The following is a 22514-nucleotide window of genomic DNA, read 5'->3' as shown; positions in this document are numbered from 1 at the left end:
GCTCTTTTATGATATTATATTTTCTAAGAATTTACTTAATCTAAATGCAGGATGCGATCATTTCTTGGAAATATTTATAACTACATAAGGATTATTTGACCATTATCATTATTACCCATTATTTGGGATAAAATATCTTCTCTTTCACATTTCTCTATTTCCTGTCACGCTCACACCCACTCCCAATCTCCATCGTACACACAGTCTATCATGTGCTAGTCTAGTAGTCTAGTGCCTAGGTATGCTTAAACCGTAATTTTCCAGGCTTTCATATAATGATGAATGTAATAAACCAAATCAGTCTATTGCTTCTTATAGTTTCGCAAATAGTAAATAAGTAAAAAACTGCTCACAACGATACTGCCCTCTTTTGGACATATACTAATACAATTCTACATTTCTTAGTTCAACTTTACAATTGCATGTTTTGTCTGGGTAATAAAATATTAATTTCCCTACATGTAGAATGATTAAAGTAAAAAAAAAAAAAAATTCAGGTAAACTTCGGAGACGTCTTCATCCCCCAAGGCCTGGACCCTCCCAGACCCCGCGTCTTACCAGAATTCAAGCGTTTAGCACACGGGCTGAGGTCTGGCAACATTAGTGTCTTGGACGCTAAGACCTTTTACATCCCTAACTTGCATTACGACGGCGCTGGTCCTGACGCGTACTTCTGGGTCGGGAATGGATCAGAACCCTCGCCTTTCGGGACTAAAGTAAGTTTTTGCTGCAATAACATTGTGCTCACATACCCGCAATGTATCTAGAATGAATGAATTTCATCAACGGCTTCATAGAGTACACGAGTGATAGAAAATTATATTTCTATTTCTGTTAATAAGATCTATATTTCTGTAATAAAATAAGGTCATGGAAATCGAGTATGTCATGCACACGACTCAACGTCAAAACTTTGACTTTGAGTCGCCAAAACGGTCGATTGACCCAAATCGGTTCGACATGAATGATATGATCAAGTATGTTTTGCTAAATATATTGATTTCCTTGTTTTATAACATACATTATTCAGTCCAGACTTAGGTGTTTAGGCCTTCAGCATACGATCTTTTGTACTTTAAGTTTTGGTTAGGGTTTTTCTTTATATTTTTTAGTGTAAGTTCTCTTTATGTTTCTTAGTGTATGTTTTACAATGACTTAAAATTATAGACCATAAATACTATCAAATGCTTTATGTCTATCATTAACTTTTTTGAACTTTCTATTTCTATTGGACAAGTTAAGGTAAGTTGAAAGCGAAATTTAAATTGAAACGTCAACTATAGAAGACCGTTCAGACTTCTAATATATACTCAGTATATCAAGTTACCCTACACAGAACTATACGAAGGTAATAAGGGCGAATTGACAATGGATTTGCATATATTGATGTGCTTGTACTAAATTCCCAAACCCCAGGTCCCCAACGAAATGGGCTCACTTCACCCGCTTCGCGGTTATCAAGGGGAGGACATTGAGATCGTCCTCCCTGGCAAGATGACGGCCTACGATATCGACTGGCTGGCCGTATGGTGTGTCGAATATAGACATAACTTCGGTCACGTCTATATCCCTAAAGATTTAGACGTGCCACCCGCTTTAGGACAGACTAAAATCACCGTGAGTACACAATGAGAATGAATTTGTTAGTTTCATGACTTTGATGATAAGTTTAAAAGTAGACTAGTGGAAAGTTCAATTTGAACACGTGATGAGAAGAGCGAAGACCAACAAATAGCTACATAAAAGATGGAGAAACATATGGTGTCCCTATCACCATGGTGTGGTTATAATTAAAGACATGACATAACTGAAGTCAAATATGATTAACAGTGAATTTTGTCCGAACCTATGTTTTATATTATTTAGACGCAACAATTATAGTTCATCACAGTTCCGCCCGTGGCAAGTCGTGGATAATGCTTAGCTTTAGCTTACTAATAATACTGCTTACCTATTTGTTATAACACTTACATAACACATTTCATGCCTTACAGGGGAGAAGGAAAAAGCCATCAAAACATCGCAACTCACAAATCAAATCCCAAAAACTTGTTATCCAACCTCCATTTCCGAACGACCCACCGAAATGGTTCTCATTTGATTGGTTTCCGGGATTTTGAGTTTATCAAAGGTCTCACAATGCAAAAACATATTTAATTATTTTGTTATGTTAATTTAGCACTTTAATTAATGTTAATTGTATGCATATTTTATTTAGCATATAATCAAAAATTTTGAAAAATATAATAATTGTAATTGGCCTAAGGTCTGAACCCTGTGGCACACCCTTATAAAAGTAGTTGTCTAAATGGTAACATATGGGTTTATTTCATCTTTACATTGTAATATATAAGTTTTTTGTTTATGTTATAATATTGCTTTATAAATGAATAAACATTTCCAACACAATAATCAACACGCGTAGTATCAACAGAATCAAATGCTTCATATGGTTCTATTCTAATTTAATGAAAGTGATTTATATTATTTTTATAATAAGCGATGAATTACTTAAACTTTGTTTATAAAGTACCTAAAGACTTATTTTAAAAAAGATATTTTTGTTATTATTTAAAATGCAATGTTTTTTAATCATTCTCTCTTTTTATTTTATAATGTTTTGTTTTCTTAAATGTACTTAAACTAATCAGTATTATACCAAAGACTGAGCCAAATTTATACCTACTCAATCCTACTAATATTCCATTATTATAACATCGTTTTAATAAATTATTACTAAAATAACTTACTTTATGTTTTCTTCTAATGCTTCCTTGGGACTTTTAACATTATTGTACAGCCTCCTTGGTGGTATAATCCGGTGAGTTTCTCCGCTTTATATTTAATACTATAAATCATATATAGATATTATTCTTATTTAGCCTTTTGTGTTCTTTTAAGAGTGCTAGGTATTTCTGATTTGATTTTTTTATTAATAAAAAAAATCAAATCAGAAATATTTTCAATTACATTTTCGTTACAAGTTATTATTTATTATACTGCGTCTACTGGCATTGGTAGTACCTATCCGTAAAAGTCGTATCAGATGGTTTTCAACTTGAATAGAATCTGATATCAGTGTTAGCAATAACAGACTCTAAATAAAAATTAAGATTTGATGACCATGATTATAATGCGGACGGACCACGATGTGATGACATGCGCGTCAATGGTCTGATAACTGGGGATGCCGATGACCTTGCGAAGTGGAGACGCTCAGATGAGAGAGAGAGCGAGAGAGAGAGAGAGAGAGAGAGAGGGAGAAGATGAGATCATAATGCGGATGGTGATGAAAATGTTTAACATGTTATTATAACATAATGTAACATTACAGACAAGCTCAACGACTTCACAAACTCCATTTAGTGCCACAAACAATTGCAAGGAATTACTGGATAAAAGGCTACAAGTCAGGTGGGAGATACAGGTTGGTGTTGCCATATAGAATATTTGTTAACTTTTTCACGAATCTCTTCACATAGAATTTTAAGAATTAATGTTTAATGCCAAATTGTTCACTGCTAGATAATGCTTTTAGCATTAAGTCCGCCTTATCCGCCTACTACGCACTTTTACAAATTGTATTTTTAAATTGTAATGCAATATTATCAAATGGTGGACTCAATGGACCAATGGGTCATGACAGACAATGAATGAGAGAATAACATTGTTCTGTTTAAATAAAATAGAAGCCTAAGTTTTTAAAGTTAATGTTTTGTTTTCTTAATTAAGTAATGTATTGATTTAAAGATTATTTTAATTTACTACAAATACTTACACCATACCATTTTGGTTTTGCAACATTCAAGCAAGTTCCCAGAGAGTTATAAAAGGTAAAAAATTAACAACGACACGATATATTACTTTTACTTACCTAAAAAAATGTTTTAACTATTTCGTACAAATTCGCACTCGAGACTTACCTAAACATTAATCGTAATTATAGAGACGGACCTACCGACATATACTTACTTATATAAAACAATTTCAGTATAGGTATGTTGTTGTAATTTGAAACATTTTTATTTAATGTTGACACAGTTCGAATGACAAATTAATCGAGTAACGCTAATAACATCAAATGATTAATTACCTTGTTATTACTTAATGTTTTTTTTTTACAGATGTATGTAAGTAATCGATTTATATTTAAACCCTGTTATTCGTAAAACCGTTAAAGTAAAGCTAAATTATGTTTTGTTACTGTCCCACTTTACAGAATTTGGTATAGACAGAATAAGACAAAACATATGTACCTTAGCTTAAATTATGCTTTAGCTTTTTTATGACAGGGAAAGTATAAAAAAAGTGTTATTAACCCTGGCCTCTAGTTCGTCAAATCCATTTGACAACTCTTACGAGAAGACACACAACTTACGAGATATAGCCCGGGGTAAAAGATAGCCTATAGCAATCTTGGATAATGTACCTTTCTAATGGTGAAAGAATTTTTGAAATCGATTCGGTAGTTTCGAAGATTACCCGCCTCAATCATACTCACAAACGCTCACCTCATTATAATAATAGTATAGTAATCTATAGCTGTGACCACAACGTCAAAGAAATCAAGCTATTCCAACTATCGCAATGTGTTCCAGGGAGACCACGTGCAAATCACATTGGCCGCGAGAATCCGTAAGGAGCAGTACATGGCGTTCGGTATATCCGGCGCTGAAGGCAGGGCCGCCATGTTAAATGCTGACGTCGTCGTCGCGTACTGGGACGTCAGGTACCTACATGAATTATTACAAACATATTAATATTTATTCGTAGCACACAATAAGTATATTTTCAAGAAACTAAATAAGTACGTAACATTTTATTTTCTAAAACTTCAAAACACGATAACCACATAATTATTTATCTAATTTGACCATAACGCCTAAGTACATTATCACTCAGTAAAAGTATTTCAAAAGTAAACGTTATTGAGCTCTTAAACAGTAATAGGTTAGTAGGTACAAGTTCAATAATTTAACTAGTTACATTACTGTTAATACATTTTATTTATTTAGGATAAAAAACAATTGTACAGGATATTAACTTAAATAAACTTAATTAAACAAGTGGATACTTGTACAATTATCTCGAGTTCAAATCTTAAATTTAGCTAGATGTCGTACGGCGTCCATTACGTTTTTGGAAATATCAGGCAAATGTTTCTTTTCTAGAAAATTTATTTAAAAAAGAGCTTTTCCCTTAAATTTATAGCGTTTTCTTTATCAGTTAGCCTAGCAAGTGTTAGAAGGTAAGTGTTATATTTAAACTGCGGTTTACTAAGTAGTTTTCTCCCTAACAATCGTATGATATTCATAAACGCTGTTTTCCTTTTCTTTGCGTGTCGTTTCGAAAATGAGCCACTTCAATATTTTCATTTTTATCTGCCGTGAACACGTGTCGATTTTATTAACTAGAAGTCGTTATCGTGTCTCAATAGTAGTTTTTATTGCGTGTCAAAAAGAGCTACTTTGGAAAAGCTACTTTGGCTGACAGCAGAATGGACACCCAGAAGGTCTACCACGAAACATACAAACGCGTAGCACGCTCGTTACCAACGTTCACATGCTTTCTCTTTTTTCCATATCGTGTACGCATCGTGTTAAAAAATATACCGTGTGTACGCAATGACGTGTTACGTGTTTTGTTTCATGGTGTTCAGGCACTGGAAATAAATGCAGGAAACAACTACATATGTAATATTTCTCAATATAATTTATTGCCAAAAATACATAATAACATTACAGTGATAACAACATTGTACATCTTACCTTAGAATAATAACACACTGACACTTAACTCGAATAACACTTTATATTATTTTCACTAAGTTGAATACTGTCTCCGAGGGCTCACTAGCGCAGACTGAGCCGAGAGTTGTGAAAATCACATACCCCACTTTTACTCCCACCATTATGGTGTGTTATGACATAGCGCTCTCTGATTGGCTAATATTTTAAATGTCATTTATAGCGGTAATATTACAATTTGTTGAATTTTTGTGACGTTTTATGAATAACGCTAACATAAATGAGCAGATGAGAAATTATTTGCGACTGCTGCTGATGAATCATCTAAAACTAACCTCTCCCCTCTAGGACCAACCAACCCGTCGTGTCAGATTACACGATAACCCACCTGGCGCAGTGTGACAACGAACGAGGAGTTTGTCCTGATACTAAACTTGGGGGGACCGATGACGTTGCTCTTGGTAAGTCATTTTGATACTTCTTTTTGATACTATATACTACTATATTATTATACTATTAGAAAAAAAACACATGTAAGAAACAATAATGGTAAGCCGATCTGGCATGATAGGGACCAACACTGTTCAATTGAGTTTCTTTCGGCATTTCTTCTCAGCTTTCTGTCCGAAATGTCAGTAGTTTGTGAGAAATTACTATTTAATAAAAAAATATGTGAAAAAGTGTCTGTGAAGGTCTAATTTCTGAATAAATGATTTGATTTTGATATTGTATCAAGTCTATTTGTTTAGAAGATTATTGGCTAAACAGATAACGTAGCAAAAAATAATAATTTAAATCCATCGTCTAGAGACTTCATTTTGACGACCTCGGTGCCGCAGTGGTAAATTATTTACTGAACCGAGAGGTCCTGGGTTTGATCCCCGGTCGGGTCATAATGGAAAATGATCTTTTTCTGATTGATCCGGGTCTTTGATGTTTATCTATATATGTATTTGTTATAAAATATAGTATCGTTGAGTTAGTATCCCGTAACACAAGTCTCGAACTTACTTTGGGACTAGCTCAATCTGTATGATTTGTCCTAATATATTTATTTATTTATTTACAAAGTAGATAGATCTGGGGGGCTACCATGAAAAATAAAACACGTAGCACGTCGTTGCGTCCACGCGTTCTCTCTCGATAAAGTTCTGCACGTTTTCTGTATTTTCTCATATTGTGCTACCAACGTGTTTCTATGTTTCGTTTTATATCTTCAGGAGTTGAGAAACTCGAAGATAAACGAGAATCTAATCACTCATAGATTCTAGACTGAAAAGGCTATTACAAACATGAGATATAACTGAAACCCACTCCATTTACTCTCAGTATCCGGCAACCAGAAGAACGGGATAACAACAATCACATACAGGCGGCCGCTCATCGCAACTGAACCCTCGAAAGACAAGGAGGTCCTCACCTCCCGTTCGCAGTCCGTCATAGCAGCCTTCGGGCCATTGAACAGCAAGTTCGAAGCTAACGCTCATTCCTTCATGGATACCACCAGATCTGATGTGCAAATTGACTTTGGAGCTCAAGTGAGTCAGACTTTCTTTTTATTGTAATTATCTTTTTTTTTTCGTGTGTGTTAATTGCTAACACTAGTGTCAGATTTTATCCAAGTAGCCTAAATGCATCTGACATTACTTTTACGTCAACTTAGTGGCAAGAAATCGCCTAGGTACTTACTTAGCTTAAACTGTCAATAGGTGTGCAGGTTTCCTCACGATGTTCAGCGGAAACAAGCGGAGTCAGATTGGTAAACAAACTCATGTGGCATTAATAGGATTCGAACCTGGGACATTTCAATCACAGGCATACGGTCTTGGCCATTGGACCATCTAAGCTTAATTGCAGCACAGAGGTCTTAGGCCGTCTACACATTATCGTCGAACTCGCAGATAGATGCCGACGTTAATGCACGAATGATGCATTATTTGTATGAGACATTTTATTTACCGCAATAAAAATCCAGCAATGTATGCCGAAGTTTGGCGTACTGTCTATCGATAGTTGGTCGGCATTAAATTAATTTAATTAACAATGTTTCAATCTTAATAGAACATATAATTTTAACATTAAATCTACATACAATCAAACAAAAATAAGTTGATAAAAGAAACAACTGTTCCTACTTAACTGTCTAATGTCTACGTCTAATGTCTAATGTAATCTCCTTCACTCCCTATACGTTCTCTCTCATTCTTAATTATTCCTATTCGGCTATGACGCCTTGAAGCCCTGGCTTCGCGTAAAAAATAACCTTATTTTGAAGATTCGCCTGTGATTTTACAACCGGCCGTTCTTGGCATTCTTGGCTATTGGCTGCCGAAGCTATGTGTCCCTTAGTCGTCCTTGCGACATCCACGGAAAGGTATGGGAAGGATCGCGTAAATGTTTCTCATTTTGATACACAGAACGACAACACGTGCATCGGACTAGCGGAGTTGGACTCAGCGGCTCCACCCGCGTGGCCGCCGCGCGTTATATCTGGTACTACCAACTTTACTGCCAGGATCGGACCAGCTGGCGGCGTCAGGGGCTACACTCCTATCACTGGTGAGTCTTCATCATCACCATCAGCCATTTTAACGTCGCTCTTTTCGCATCGTGTAAAAAAACAGAACGTGTGGACGCAATTACGTGCTACGTGTTTTATGTTTCACGGTAGCCTCCCAGAATTTTCTGTTCCGTATTCACAACGCTAATGATATATCATTATTTTTTTCATGCAGACAATGATATTACTAATGGATTCCTGACTTACGGTAAATACCTATGTCATTTTAGGTAATGTAGTAAGTACCTATATTTTTTTATAAGTATCAATTATTTGAGTGCGTTTGATCTCAATCGAACCTGATGAGTGTGTTACACGCTGTGGTTACACGCAAGCTCAGAAATGCCTATTCACTTTCGCATTGATATCCTTAAATTATTTACATGATTTTTTGGACATTGATAAGTGAAATACTTTGGTTACAAGAGGTTGGTTTGGGAACATTCGCAGGATTCATAAGGAAAGTCACAGGTAGAACATAATCACTGTAATAATATAGTTATAAGTAGCAGACGGTGACTGCTGGATGGATTTATTGTGGTTTACACATGGAATTAGAAGGTATTACGACGGAGTACCTACTAAAATTTATCTTTGCTGTCATGTCTATTGTCTCTACATGACAGTGACATTTAGTGTTGACATTGTGTTGTGATTTGTCCGTGGAATTAGACGTAGTAGGGTAAATTTTCGTGCTTTGTCTGCCGTCATTATCCTTCTTCAAATTTCAACAAAGATATGAAACTTTTTACTACCCTAATTTATAAATAATAATCTGTGTTGGTGGTAGTGTAAAATTTAAAACACATTTTATTTTTAAAATTTTAAAATGGTTCTCTATTATAAAGGAGGATAATGACGACGTTCAAAACGTTCGAAAATTCACCTACTAATTCCATGGATTTGTCCACTATACATATTTATATGTATTGATTGTCAGGTCACCCGTCGTGGGGCATCGCGTGGTACATCAACGACCAGCTGATCCCGGAGCTGTACGTGGAGCGCGGGAAGACGTACACCTTCCATGTGGAGGGCGGGGACGACAGGACCAACCCTGCGAAGTCAGTCTTCCTTATTATTTTACAGCCATTATAATCGATTTTAACAAAAAAATAACATTTTTAAGACTAGCAGCTGCACCTACTTACGTTTTAAAAAAAAAAAACTTCTGTTTCAGTTCAGAACTATTAGACTTTTGACCAAATCCTACGGAAATAACTAACGGAAACGCTTTCTGGATAAAAAGTACTTTGTAGTAATCTAAGATATCGGCTATCATAATACCAAATTTCATAAAAATTGGCCCTTTTTCGGTCCTGATTTGGCGTGAAGAAGTAACAAGCATACTCACATATTCTGCCGTCATACGAAAAAAGGGCACAACTAACATTTTAAGAAAAATTGAGTTATATACATATTTAGAATGAGGAAAAAAAGGCGCATCTGCTCAATTTTTTGAAGAATTTTAACTTTAAGGAATTCGGAGTTACAGTAGGCGCAAAAGGCACAAATGAGACTTATATTCATGTTTTATTGAATGAAAAGGCATATTATTTAATATTATATTGAAAAGGCACAAATACATAGTTGTGACTATTACTACATTTAGGATTTTACTAAAAACTATGTTGAAAAGACACAACGTACAACATAACATAAAGGAAAGGCTCAAATGCCAGATGTGCCCTGTTTACTTAATTATTCATCCATGCATATTGTAATTATTTACGTATAAAAGGCATAAATAACCAGTTGTGCCTTTTCTTTAAATATTTTACGATGAGAGGTGAGGAAAGGAGGGTAGAGTTTCAATGAATTGCGCCAGTTGTGCCTGCGATGTCGATGCGACTCCACGCTTGTCAGCAGCCCGCCCGCGCTTGGTAAGTTTATTTACATTTTATCCATGTTTACATGCTGTTTTTATTTAAGTAAGTACATCACTTTGTGGGTAGGTCGTACACCTACGAAAGCGCAATAGTTATCTGTCAGTTTCTAGCCAGATGTGCCAAACAAAGCCTTTTCACCTTAATTTAACACTATTTGATATGTCTTACTATTTCATTATTATAGTAGGAATATGGTAAACATATGTTATCATTTATTTCACTTGTTTTTCCATTATTTCAGATAATTTAAACAATGCAGTCACGTGGTAAAAGATTAGTAAGCGCCGCTTTACAAAATCTCAAGCGTAAATCCGATATTGATGAACAAATTCCGTCCACTAGTGGTCTACAAAACTGGTCGCCACAATTTCTAGCATCTGAATCAGATTTTGATTCGGACGATTCAGTAGTCGATAAAGATTATGAGCCACCGAAAAACCAAAAAACGTACAATATTGCCGCTCAATGCTCAAAACAATCTGTGATTAAAAACTTAAATATTAGGATTCATAACGAAAACTATGAACCTCGTGAGGCCAATATTTTATTGGATGATTCTGGCTCCGAATCAGACTTCATTCCATGTTCTCAACCGTGTTTGGAAAAAACGATTCCAGAATCGTCAGATGAATCTACAAAAGAAGATGTAGTACTTACAAAAAAAGGGACAGTAAGAAAGCGCAAAAAATATGATGTTAGTCTTAAAGAACGAAAGCAAATTAAAAGAGAAGAAAAAATATGTACCAAATATTTCGTGAAACCCGGATGCCAAGAGAACATTTGTAAAAAAAAATGTTCAACGAAACTCTCAGAGGATTATCGCAAAACCATTAATAGTAATTTCTGGAAAATGTCTTGGTCGGAACAAAAACACTTTTATTTAGCTAATACTATGCAGCAAAAGCCAGTAAGACCAAAGAAAAAAAGTCATGATGATGAGCATGGCAAACATTATGATCGTGCTAAGAGTGTTTCGTATTTCTTTTGTGATAAAAACGGTGAGAAAGTTGCGGTGTGTAAAACGTTTTTTATTACAACTTTGGGTTACAAGAAAAATAACTGCAAGGCTGTCAGAAACATTATTGACACTTACTATAAAACACAATATGCAGAGCCTATTATTGACGGCAGAGGTCATAACCCAAACCCATCACAAATAGACAGGACTAAGATAAAAGAACATATTATGTCTTTTCGTCCAGTTGTGTCGCATTATAGGAGAGTTCATGCACCAAATAGGAAATATTTGCCTTCGGATATCAATATCCGCATGATGTATGACAATTACTGTGAGAAAGAGCCTGAAATAAATGTGTCCTATGGGTTTTATAGGAATGTCGTAAATGAGCTTAAAATATCTTTCACAAAGCTTGGACACGAGGAATGTGAATTGTGCGAAGAATTTTCTATTCACAACCCTAACGCAGAAATAAGACACAGAAATTGCAAAGAATGCAAAGAATATGAAGATCATCACACTAGGTACATTTCAGCGAGAAAGAAATATGAAGAGGATGTTCAAAGCCAAACGAAGCAAAAAAGTACTGACACCACAATATTTGCAGTTGATTTGGAAAAGGTAATAATGTTACCTCGCATGGATGAGTTCAAAACGGTAATGTTTTGTCCAAGGCTTATCGTTTTCAATCAGAGTTTCGTTCCTGTAGGTGACAAAAGGTTACATGGAGTTGGCAAAACACTGGGAGTCTTATGGCACGAAGCTATTGCAGGAAGAAAAAAGGAAGATATAATTAGCTGTTTTCAAGCATTTTTTCTTGAAAACCGGGACTACAAACATGTGATTTTGTGGCTGGATAACTGCGCGGCCCAAAACAAAAACTGGTGCCTATTTTCCTATTTAGTTTATTTAGTCAATTCCAAGGATGTAACTATTGAAACTGTTGTACTGCGTTATCTGGAAGTCGGTCATACATTTATGGCTGCAGATGAATTTCACCATAGAGTGGAGCAATCACTTAAGAAGAACAAGCGAGTGTATGACTTTGAAGACTTTTGCAAAGCTGTCTCCGATACTGGTCCAAATACTGTGGTGAAAAAAATGACTGTCCAGGATTTTCACGATTTTGAAGATTGCTCTTCATCGTATAAATTACAAAATTCTGTGCCACGAGCTTATTTGAGAAACATGTCTGAAATCACTTTTCGGCGAGGGAGCAAATCGATGTTCTACAAGAACAGCCATGACACTGAAGAGCAAATAGAATTGGATTTCTTGAGAGTTAAAAATCTTAAAATTGGCATTTCATCGCCTAAGCAGAAGCTTTCTCCACGTGGTATAACATCTGAGAGGAAATCAGCTATACTTTCCAAGCTTGGGCCACTTATGCCTGACAATAGAAGAGGTTTTTGGAAAAACCTACCCGTTAGCGATAGTTCAGCTGATCTCACAGAAATTTATGAAGACTGAAATTTAAGACTAATTTTTAAATTAATATTTTAAGCTAAAGTGATTATTTTATTTCTTTCAACTTTTTTATAGTTATTACTATTGCATTGTGATAATTCAACCAAGTGCGTTATTATGTTTGTTGTTACATTTATTTTTTTATAATAATATTGATAATACTTTTTAGAATATTTAACTACGAGAGTCTTTAATAATTATGGCTGTGAGCTATTTAGTTAATGAACAATAAATAATTAGAATAAGCTCTAACATAGGTTCAAAACCAAAATTGATGTTCCTATTAGGTACTACCTCTATTAATATAGAATATTTTGATTTATTTTAATATTGTGATTCAGAGTATATTTACTCTGAATCACAACATTAAATTGAAATTATTATTTACAGATTTTTAAGTTTGGCATACAATCTGTTACTAAAAATAATTGATTTTTACTTTCCTTAGGTATCTAACTTAGGTTTAAGAATGATTGAATTTAAGAATTTTACTGATTCACTTTTTTTTTCAAATTCATATTATGTTCTATTTGTCAGCCAATATTGTAAGTAGATGCTTATCCCCAATGATTTATAAAAAACTATTGAAGATTAATATTTTTTTTGTTTGAATTTTGGTGTTCCCGAAGGTGACTTGCTAAGTTTTGTTTCAGTTATTTGGATAAGCTAACTAAAGGAATGGCATGACCAATTGTTTTACATTTTATTAAACTTTCTTAACATGATTATTTGTTTTTATTTTTTGTGACACACATTAGTTCTATTTAAATTAAAAAGGCACAATTGGACACATATGTCCTTTCTTTATGACACGATGACAAATTTGTTAGAAATATTAAAAAGAAAGGTGACATTTGGTTAACTATGCCTTTTCTTTGTAGTAAATTGTATTTTTTAAATATTTTTTTCTTTAGTTGATAATTATTTTTTGAAATTATTGAATAATTTATTATATTTAAAAACTAAAAAGCTAAAAATATAATAGTTCTAACCTTTACGCAAATATAATCAGTATTTTTTTTTCTATAAAGCAATAGGTTCTCAAACTATAGAGCAGAATATGGTGAAAACTTTAATCCTAAATATCTCGGTTTGACCAAAATGATACATGTGCCCTTCTCTCGTACGACGGCAGTATTGTCTTCCACGGATGCTGATCAAATTTAATAAAGAAAAAATAAAATAGGTACATTCAATTCCAAAAGTGTTTTGTCCTACTTAATGGTCTGTGTATTCTACAAACAAAACAAATCAGACATACAAAAAAGTACTTCCTCCTCCTTCACTTGTATTCCTCATGGCTGAGGGTCACGGTCATTAAATGGAATTAATAATAACTCATAACGACTTGCTTGGCAATATTAACTCGAGATGAAAACTTAAGGACTTATGTACAATCTTCCTCATATGTTTTCCTTCACCGGAAGCAAATGGTGCTTTGTGAAATCTACCATACGTGTCTGATTGGTATACAAACTCACTTGGCACTAGTAGGAACTTTCGGTTGACAAAGGATTGTTCTCAGGTTCCACCCGCTGTACATCAGCGACTCGGGCGAAGGCGGGTTCGGGCAGAAGCTGGAGGCCGAGCGCAAGCGCCAGCGCGTGTTCGCGGGCGTCGCCTTCGACAACGAGGGGTACCCCTACCCCACCGCTGGTCATTATATTGAGCCTTCATTTACTCTGTTTTTAGGGTTATGCCTCATATTTTTTGAACCTTAACGGAACCCTATCGGAACTTTCAAATTTTGTCGCCCATTTATCTTGAGCATTTCAACCAAGCACAGTAGCTAAACAAAGGCTGTATTTTAGCTCACTAATGATTTAAATATACTTTTAAGATTCACATTTGTTAATTTGACGTGTTTTGAGAAATGGCGGTGAAGTTTGTTGCACCACTTGAATTTTTACTTTTAATTTTTTTAAAGTTATTTTTTATCATCAATAAGTGATGTATCATTCTAAGTCGAATAAAGAATTTTGAATTTGAATTAATTACTATTATTTTAAAATTAATAATTAATTTCTAGCGGGTCGCTACTGCGAGTGGACCCACAAGACCATAGACCAGTCGTCTGTGTCGGCGACATTTGAGGACTACATGACGACCCTCCAGCTGGAGTGTAACACCGGGGAGCCGGCCGTGCTCAACTGGACCGTGGCGCACGAGACGCCGGACCTTGTTTATTATCAGGTAATTTAGGGCGGAATTAACTAAAATTAATTAAAACCTTGTAGATTTGGGTCACCCAAGTGATTGTCTAGAGGGTGATTTCGGGACACAAAAATTTAGCCTGCGTCACCATGCGGCTCACACATGACCCACAAGTCATGGCCTATACTACTTATCCATAAGGAAGACCAGTGCCCCAGCAGCGGGGACGTTTAAATGGCTGACGATAATGATTGCTTATATCTTTGAGTTAGTACAAAAGTTTTGAACTTATTTTAGGGCTCAATCTTTGGGGTTTTGTTGATTTATTTATTTTGTATCCTAATAGCTTATTCCAAAATCCCCTTTTACGTTCCCCTGCGAAGAGATTTTTGGAATCTATGTACAATTGTTCTCTGGGAATACACGGAAGGAGATTCCTGGATGGTTTATTCCAGAAATACTCATTTCCATTTGATTTATGAACTTTTCGTCCGAACTCTCTATGAATATAAAATGAATCTACATGAATTCCAGTGCTACTCTCACAACAACCTGGGCTGGAAGATCCACGTGGTGGACCCGGGCACCCCGGTCCCTCAGACCGGGGACCGCATCTCTATCAACTCAGCCACAACGCTAGCTGTCTCGCTCGCACTCACTGCGATTACAGCGTTGCTCGTCGTCAGATAAGGACGGGTATAGGTTTCAGCGGGCGTTGCAACCACCTGTTTCTTAGCAATATCTACTAATTTTGTTTATATCTTTATGAATTCAGGGGTTATTGAATAAGTTTGTTAAATTTGATATAATTAATATAATTTGACATAGGTATTTATATAAAGTTTAGTTGATAAATTAATTTTATTAAGCGTTTGATAATGATGTGATGGTGTTATTTTAATGAATATTTTTAGTGGGTGGTTTACTTTTTAATTATTACAGGTTTTTGTAAATTTCATACGAAACATTATTATCTTGTTGAAAAGAATCTTAAAATTTTAGTTACATGTTTAGAGGTGATTTTAAGAAACAGTTGCGATTTCGACTACAGTTATTAATTAGTGTTGTAAGTCGACGTGTTTGTTATTATATGACAATAATATATACTCATGTAAGTATACTTACTGGTGTCAAAATTGTAATTGACAATAATCATACAATAATGAATTGTTTTTTAAATTATTTACAAATTAGAATATTTAGATATTGACTCAATAATGTAACCCTAATCCCTATAGTATTTGATTATACACTTACCTACTAGTTTTATTAGTAGATATACAACATTTTTATATAATTTACTAAATGTATACACAACAAGATAACCTAACCTTTAACAGAATATATATTTATATTGTAAAAAAAAGTGAACGCGTTTTAAACGTTCGTAAAATAGTATAAATATTCGGAGTCATATCCGATGCCTTTAGGTGACTTAAATAGAATCAAACACCAGTGTTTGCAATTAACTCAATCGAAAAGAAAAAAAACACGTTTTGATATTAAAAGCAAAAGTCACACGTGACGTGAAGGACAACATATTCTGAAATTGAAAAAGATGGGAATATTATATACATATATAGGATTCAATAAAATTTTGAAAAATGATTAATAAAATATATTTTACTTCGTTATTTAGATATACAAAAAGAATAAAAAATATTTAGTTGGAAGTGACAGACAATATTCTTAGAGTTTTAGGTCAGAAATAACAACATACATCTCAAATACGTCGAATTACAAAATAAAATGTGATAGTTGGAGATGTTGTGTGCGCTCGCTGTATCTTTTTGTAAAAGTGTACAGTAAAAAAATGGGTAACTCATGTCAATCTTGCGATCACAATATCAATTTTCATATCAGTCATTAAGCATATGCTATCTTTACAAGTTAGACTTTTTGATACTTGACTCTGTAGTTTAAATAAATTAATTGAAAACTTTGTAATGAAAAATACAATAAATATTGTGCCGTAAGCAAGTATGTTTAAATTAATCGTTAAGAAAAGTTATTTACATAATCAAATAAATTTAAATTATCAAACATATTAACTATCTAACGTAAACCATGTTTAAAAGTTTTTGAGACCATCGCAGAAATGCACAAAGTGGACACTTTTTGTAAAGAAAATAAATTATACTTTTCAGCTATTATTGATTTAATATTATGCTTCAAATCAATTCTTAAAATAAACTAACGCAAATGACAATTCAATAATAATTAACGTATATTTTTCATTATAATATGTATTGTGTAAATACTTACTACGGTTTCTTAATATTTCGGTTTAAAAACGGTCGAAAATAAAACTAGGCCGGGAGTTGAACTAATAAAAATAATGTAAGTCTAAGCTTGTTTGTCAAAATCAAAATTTTTTCTCGCTCGTGTAGGTAAATTGAAGATGGCGACATAAAATAAAACTTACAATAATTAATTAAAGCATGACAATAATGAAGGTTAATGTTATAATACTGATCGGTAAGTTAGCGATTTTAATATTTTATTTAAATAATTTTTTTTTCGTAATTTCTTAATGTTGCAGAGATTAATGATTCAAATAATATGCCAATTCATCTGTGTATTCAAACTGTTAAATTAAGTTTTCTATGCACAGTACAGCAGCACTTTCATATTTTACAAAAATAAATCTTGACGATCTGTATTTTAATATGTGGATTGACAATAATGAATCCTAATAATCAATTTTACAAAACTTAAATATAATCTTATTGTAATAAGTAGGTAATGTACCTACTTGCTTTATGATATTGTACTTAATACTATATTATGTTTTATATTTTATTATATGCCGAAATGTAGACCATAAAGACATTTTCATAAAAGTCTTTATATATATATGTAAGTAGATTTAAAATGTTTTGACTATCGCATACTTCTCAATTGAATTTTTACGACAATAAAATGGTATTGAAAAATTAAACCGTTGGACTGTTTACGTAAAATAAGAATGGTAACTAGTAGGTACGGCCTAGTGTAATAAAGAATAGAACAGATGACAATAATCTCGTCTATTCGTGAATTTAATTAATAAATTAATATTTGACTTTTAAAATTATTTTATAGCAGGGTACTGAACTGGCTATTGCCATTTTTTTTTGTTTCACGTAACACTTTTGTTGTTAATTGTATTTTTACCATAGAGAAATATTGTTTGACCGTTTTGTTACGCACCACTGTAAGCACATGTTGCCAGATATAAAAAATAATAAATCATGGTAGATTTTGTACTGTTCGTTTTATCTTAATATCAAACTGTGATTGCTTTGGATCAACGGCTTTGCCTCATAATGAGTTTTATATTTCATATTCGTTTTATTTGTGTAACCAATCGTTTCATAATCAAAAATAATATTAATTTGTGTAGATATGTGGCAGGACAATATCTAAATTCAAAAATATAATTATTGATTTATCGTATTGGATGTTAATATTTTACAATATAAGTATCTGAAAAACATATATTATGTGTAAAGCGTATGTTTCCAGATTTTTCGCTATTATAACGATTATAGAAAATGAAATGATTTCTGAAAATTTTATCTACTAAAAGTAAAAATTAATAACAATTAGAGAGTAGGCATGTAATTTGAAATAATTTTACACTCTGTAGTAGTAGATGTTGATGCACAAGTTATGTTATTTGTAAGAATTTTATTAGTAGTAAATTATTATACCTACTACATTATAGTTGATTGTATTGCTAGTTACCTAGTAAACAAATTTTTACTGTGCAATTACTAAGATTATGTCATGGACTTGAGCTTTATGTGTGTACTATGTTTAACTAATAGAATTGATATTTTACAAGTCAATCTCGGTAAAATGTTACTAGTTTCTTTTTGATGAATATAATAATCGCAGAACTGAATTCATTAAACTTACAAATTATGTGAAATACACCAAAACTTTACAAATAAAAAGCAATAATCGACTCTATCTGCATTAACATATCGAATATATCTGCATTAACATATCGAGACAACAAAGACGAATTTAAAATGTTATCAAATTTTCTTTCGCATATCAAACATGTTTTATATTGTCAAAAAGCTATTTGTGGCCGTCCTAGAATTCAAGATAGGTATTATTTAATGAATGTCACCACATTTGTCTTTCTTTCGCGATGTTATTGATTTATTTAGTTTCTACTAGGTACCTTTAAGTACTCACAACACATACTTTGATGAGCCGTATATTTATTGGAACGTTCAAAAAAAAAATTTTTTTTATACATTAATCTTAAAGTTGGCGCTCATCGAAGACTATGCAAAGCGTTTGTATTTGTATGAAATTGTTAAGCACGCGATTACGTAGCCAGCCAACGTTCCATACAAAAACGCTTATTCATAGGCTTTGCATATGCAATTGGTGTGCACTGGCCTTCATTCTTCAATTTTATTATCCCGCTATGAAACTGAAGCAGTGAAGCTTAATTTAAACAATTAAAGCTATTCTAAATGATTCGGACTAAGTATGTACGTACACGGTTCATTCGCGGGATAATTTTTTTTAATGAAAATAGGGTAAGAGGTTGTAGTTAGTTTGGAAATAATTACGGTCATCATTCTTCAGTACTTTTAAATTAGTTTGGTATTCTTATTCATAATGAATAATAAACTTTTTAAAATGCACAAATTTTCATGTACAATATTGAATAGAATTTTAACGCTTTTTATATGTATATCTATATTGTATATACTTAATTAATGAGTAAGCTGACAATTTTGTAAAAACCCGATATAAACCAGTCGTTTTCACAATAAATTGCTGTTACTTTGTGTAATTTATGACATCTTTGACAATAAAGACCTTTCCTTAAATCAATTAAATCGAGTTTAAATTTTTCTTCAGTGAAAATTGAAAACCAACTGTTTTTTTTCGAATATTTTCTTTATTTTTTGAAAAAAGAAAGCATCATGATTAATCCGTGTGATTCACAAACTTCATGATTCAATTTTCAGTGAAAAATTTCACCGTAACTAAGACATTTCTTTTCATTTTTATATAAGTAAATTTTTCAAAAGTACCATACCTACCATGTACGTTAGTACAATCTCTAGTCCACAATTTTTAAATTTCTACTAGTTATAGTAGAAATTCTCTAGTCTGTGGTCAAATGGCTGTATGGGCTTAGAACCCTTTGCCTTTCCATATAGATAAACCAAAAAAAGTCTGTGGCATTCTGTGGCAATCAAGTGGCAATGCACTGACTCACCGTCAAGTCAATCAATTGTATTTTTATTTTGTTTCGTACCGTAATTATTGTAATAATGTTTTATATCATTAATTAAGTGAAAAGTGGCACACATTTCTTTTTTTTTATTATTCATGAAGTGATTTACAAAAACAGCGTAATTTGAGGCACAGGAAGTGATACATAGTCTTGTTTGATTTTAACACAATACCGATTATCGAGGCGCTACTATGGCTGAAAAGGTGAGTAAAAAGTTTTGCATTCAGAAAACATTTCTTTAAAATCACTTACAAAGTATAAGCTTGGGTTTTCGTTCTATGTATTTGGAGAAAGCTTACAAGATTATATACCTATACTCAATAAAAAAGTCCCATGCACATTGCACACCTGTCTGACATGTGTTATTTGTCTGCCTGTATCTGTCTATTAAAAAAAAAACAGTTTTGATCAACAATCGCAAAATTTATACGTGTTTTCGTCAAAAAAAATTCAAAATTTCTGTATATTTAACTTATGTATTTGATTTTGTAGAAATTTTGTTGTGAAATAATTTCATGTTAAATATATAAAAAATATTTATATGTTAACTACAAAATGTGTTCTGCAAGTTTTACATCGAAATTTAAAACTGTAAATGCTTATGTCTAGTCAGAATACCATGGTTTGCACAAAGCTAAGCTTGTAATCCCATTAGTTCAACTCACAAAAGAAATGCTGTTGTCATGTATTGATTAATATTCTCTTGACAATTTCTGGGTGTTTTATATTTTTAGACTGTATTGTGTACCTTTAGGCACTGTCAGTGAACTTAGTCTCTTGGCAAGATACTAAATGTTTTAATAAAATGTTCTTAGGAGTAACATAATGTTAAAGTTTATGCATGCTACACACTAATGCAGAACTAAGACTGATGCCCACACAAATGCATAACATTGAGTAGATTTTATGCATGCTTTGTAATAATAAAAAACATATAATTTAATATAACCAATAATGACTTTCCAAACATTCATACCTTTTTGTTTGTTTAATAATGGACAGGCATCTTTTTCAACATTGTGTCTATATCAAGTAATGCAGAAAGTTCTATAGATATGATATCAATTGTGGAATTGTCATGTTACAGAAAATCCAAGAAAACCCACTGCCGGAAGCGCAAACAGAGCCGGCAGAACGGAAAGACATGGCAGCGATACCGGTCCCGTATAAGCCTTCATCCCCAGCCACAGCCCCTGCACCAGCCCCGCATGTCTCTGTACCAACATTCACAAAGGCCGCTCCAAATGATCTGTATAGGAGGTTGTTGCCTGCAGTTCTGTTTGTGCTCACATTTGTCACTGTGATGACCATGTTGCTCATTTATATGGATACTGTTGGTAAGAATGTTTTGAGGAATCACAGCCTTAGAATAACTTAGAATAAGACCTATAATAGGGGGATGGGTTATAGGGGTTCGAAATTGGCCTGAATTGCTTTGAGAAAAGGATGGTAGCCCGTGCCGCTTTTCGTTTTTTATTTTTTCAGGTTGGGAGACCTAAAAAATTTGCATATTGACTATATATAAGTGTGTGAGGCATTGATTAGTGGAGTTTAAGTATTTGTATACCATTTGCACATACAGCTGAAACTGCTGGGCTGGTCGCCTTTTCTAAAATAAACTTATTAGTGTAATTAGTACTAGCTGATGCCCACGACTGCATTCGCGTGTACAATTTTTGATAAGGGGTTGTAATTATCAGAGAGATATAAAAAAAATCTTTATAGGTATACTATAGTGGGGGTCTTTCCTTGGGCACCAAGTTATGATAAATTATGAGTATAAAACTTTTAGCTGAACAGTTTAGCTAATCTCTATGAATTCTATATCAGATGTGCCAGATCTAAGGTTGGCTGCTCACACACCTGCCGCTAGGGCAATCTAGGGTTTAAAGAAGGAAATGCACGTATTTAATAGAAAAGGACCTCTTAGAAAGGGATCTCTTTCTTTTAAATATCTGCATCTCTTTCTTTTAAATATCTGCATCTGCATTTTAAATATCTAAATCGGAGTGTGTGTAGTCAGTCTAAATACAATGTTATGGAAATAAATTTAACTATAGACAAAGCGTAACGATTCCTATACAGAAGATGCTCATCAGGCTGAAAAGCGTTTGTTAAGGCATAATTTTAGCCTTTTTATGATACGTATTGGTAACTATGTAAAATGTTCAATATTATCTAGCGTTAGGCGCCCAGCAGTTCCGAGTGAACATGTCCCGGGACTATGAGCTGGCGCGTATCCCGGCGGAGTCGCCCGCGCTGGTGGCGTTCGTGCGGCAGCTGCACCTGGCGCCGCGCGCCCCCCTGGCGCCCCCCGCGCCCCCGGCGCCCCCGCAAGCGCCCCCACGCTCCGTGCGCGTGCTTGACGCTCTGTACGGACCCATCGTGAGTACATTCTCTTAATCAATGTCTTTGATGTGTGATGTTGGCTTCGATGAAGTTTTCACTGTTGCGAATTTTTATAAAGTATATATATACAAAATGT

The 22514-nt window shown here is 33.7% G+C and overlaps 2 protein-coding genes across 6 annotated transcripts in view; both read left to right on the top strand.

The window, feature by feature from the left end:
- Positions 1–19620, top strand: part of LOC128680400 (uncharacterized protein) — a 48084-nt gene extending 28464 nt beyond the window's left edge. Inside the window, exons 5-17 of one of the 4 annotated variants that reach the window (XM_053763516.2) lie at positions 498–716; positions 1417–1617; positions 2801–2821; positions 3335–3427; positions 4599–4729; positions 6096–6208; positions 7077–7285; positions 8165–8306; positions 8483–8515; positions 9248–9371; positions 14147–14277; positions 14651–14814; positions 15310–19620. In XM_053763516.2, coding sequence (XP_053619491.1) covers positions 498–716; positions 1417–1617; positions 2801–2821; positions 3335–3427; positions 4599–4729; positions 6096–6208; positions 7077–7285; positions 8165–8306; positions 8483–8515; positions 9248–9371; positions 14147–14277; positions 14651–14814; positions 15310–15465 — 1737 coding nt within the window. In that variant the 3' untranslated portion in view covers positions 15466–19620. The remainder of the gene's footprint in view (positions 1–497; positions 717–1416; positions 1618–2800; positions 2822–3334; positions 3428–4598; positions 4730–6095; positions 6209–7076; positions 7286–8164; positions 8307–8482; positions 8516–9247; positions 9372–14146; positions 14278–14650; positions 14815–15309) is intronic. The other 3 variants (XM_053763517.1, XM_053763518.1, XM_053763519.1) reach the window with 3 other exon arrangements.
- Positions 19621–19966: 346 nt separating this feature from the next.
- S (Star) overlaps positions 19967–22514 on the top strand; it is an 8687-nt gene continuing 6139 nt past the window's right edge. The window contains exons 1-3 of one of the 2 annotated variants that reach the window (XM_053763927.2): positions 19967–20232; positions 21117–21366; positions 22212–22414. In XM_053763927.2, coding sequence (XP_053619902.1) covers positions 20221–20232; positions 21117–21366; positions 22212–22414 — 465 coding nt within the window. In that variant the 5' untranslated portion in view covers positions 19967–20220. Of the gene's footprint in view, positions 20233–20432; positions 20621–21116; positions 21367–22211; positions 22415–22514 lie in introns of those variants that run through there. The other variant, XM_053763926.1, reaches the window with a different exon arrangement.

The sequence above is a fragment of the Plodia interpunctella genome, chromosome 24 (genome assembly GCF_027563975.2).
Source record: "Plodia interpunctella isolate USDA-ARS_2022_Savannah chromosome 24, ilPloInte3.2, whole genome shotgun sequence".
In the NCBI taxonomy this organism is placed as follows: Eukaryota; Metazoa; Arthropoda; class Insecta; order Lepidoptera; family Pyralidae; genus Plodia; species Plodia interpunctella.
Note: the sequence above shows the minus strand (reverse complement) of the source record. Positions and strands in the feature narration are given on the sequence as shown.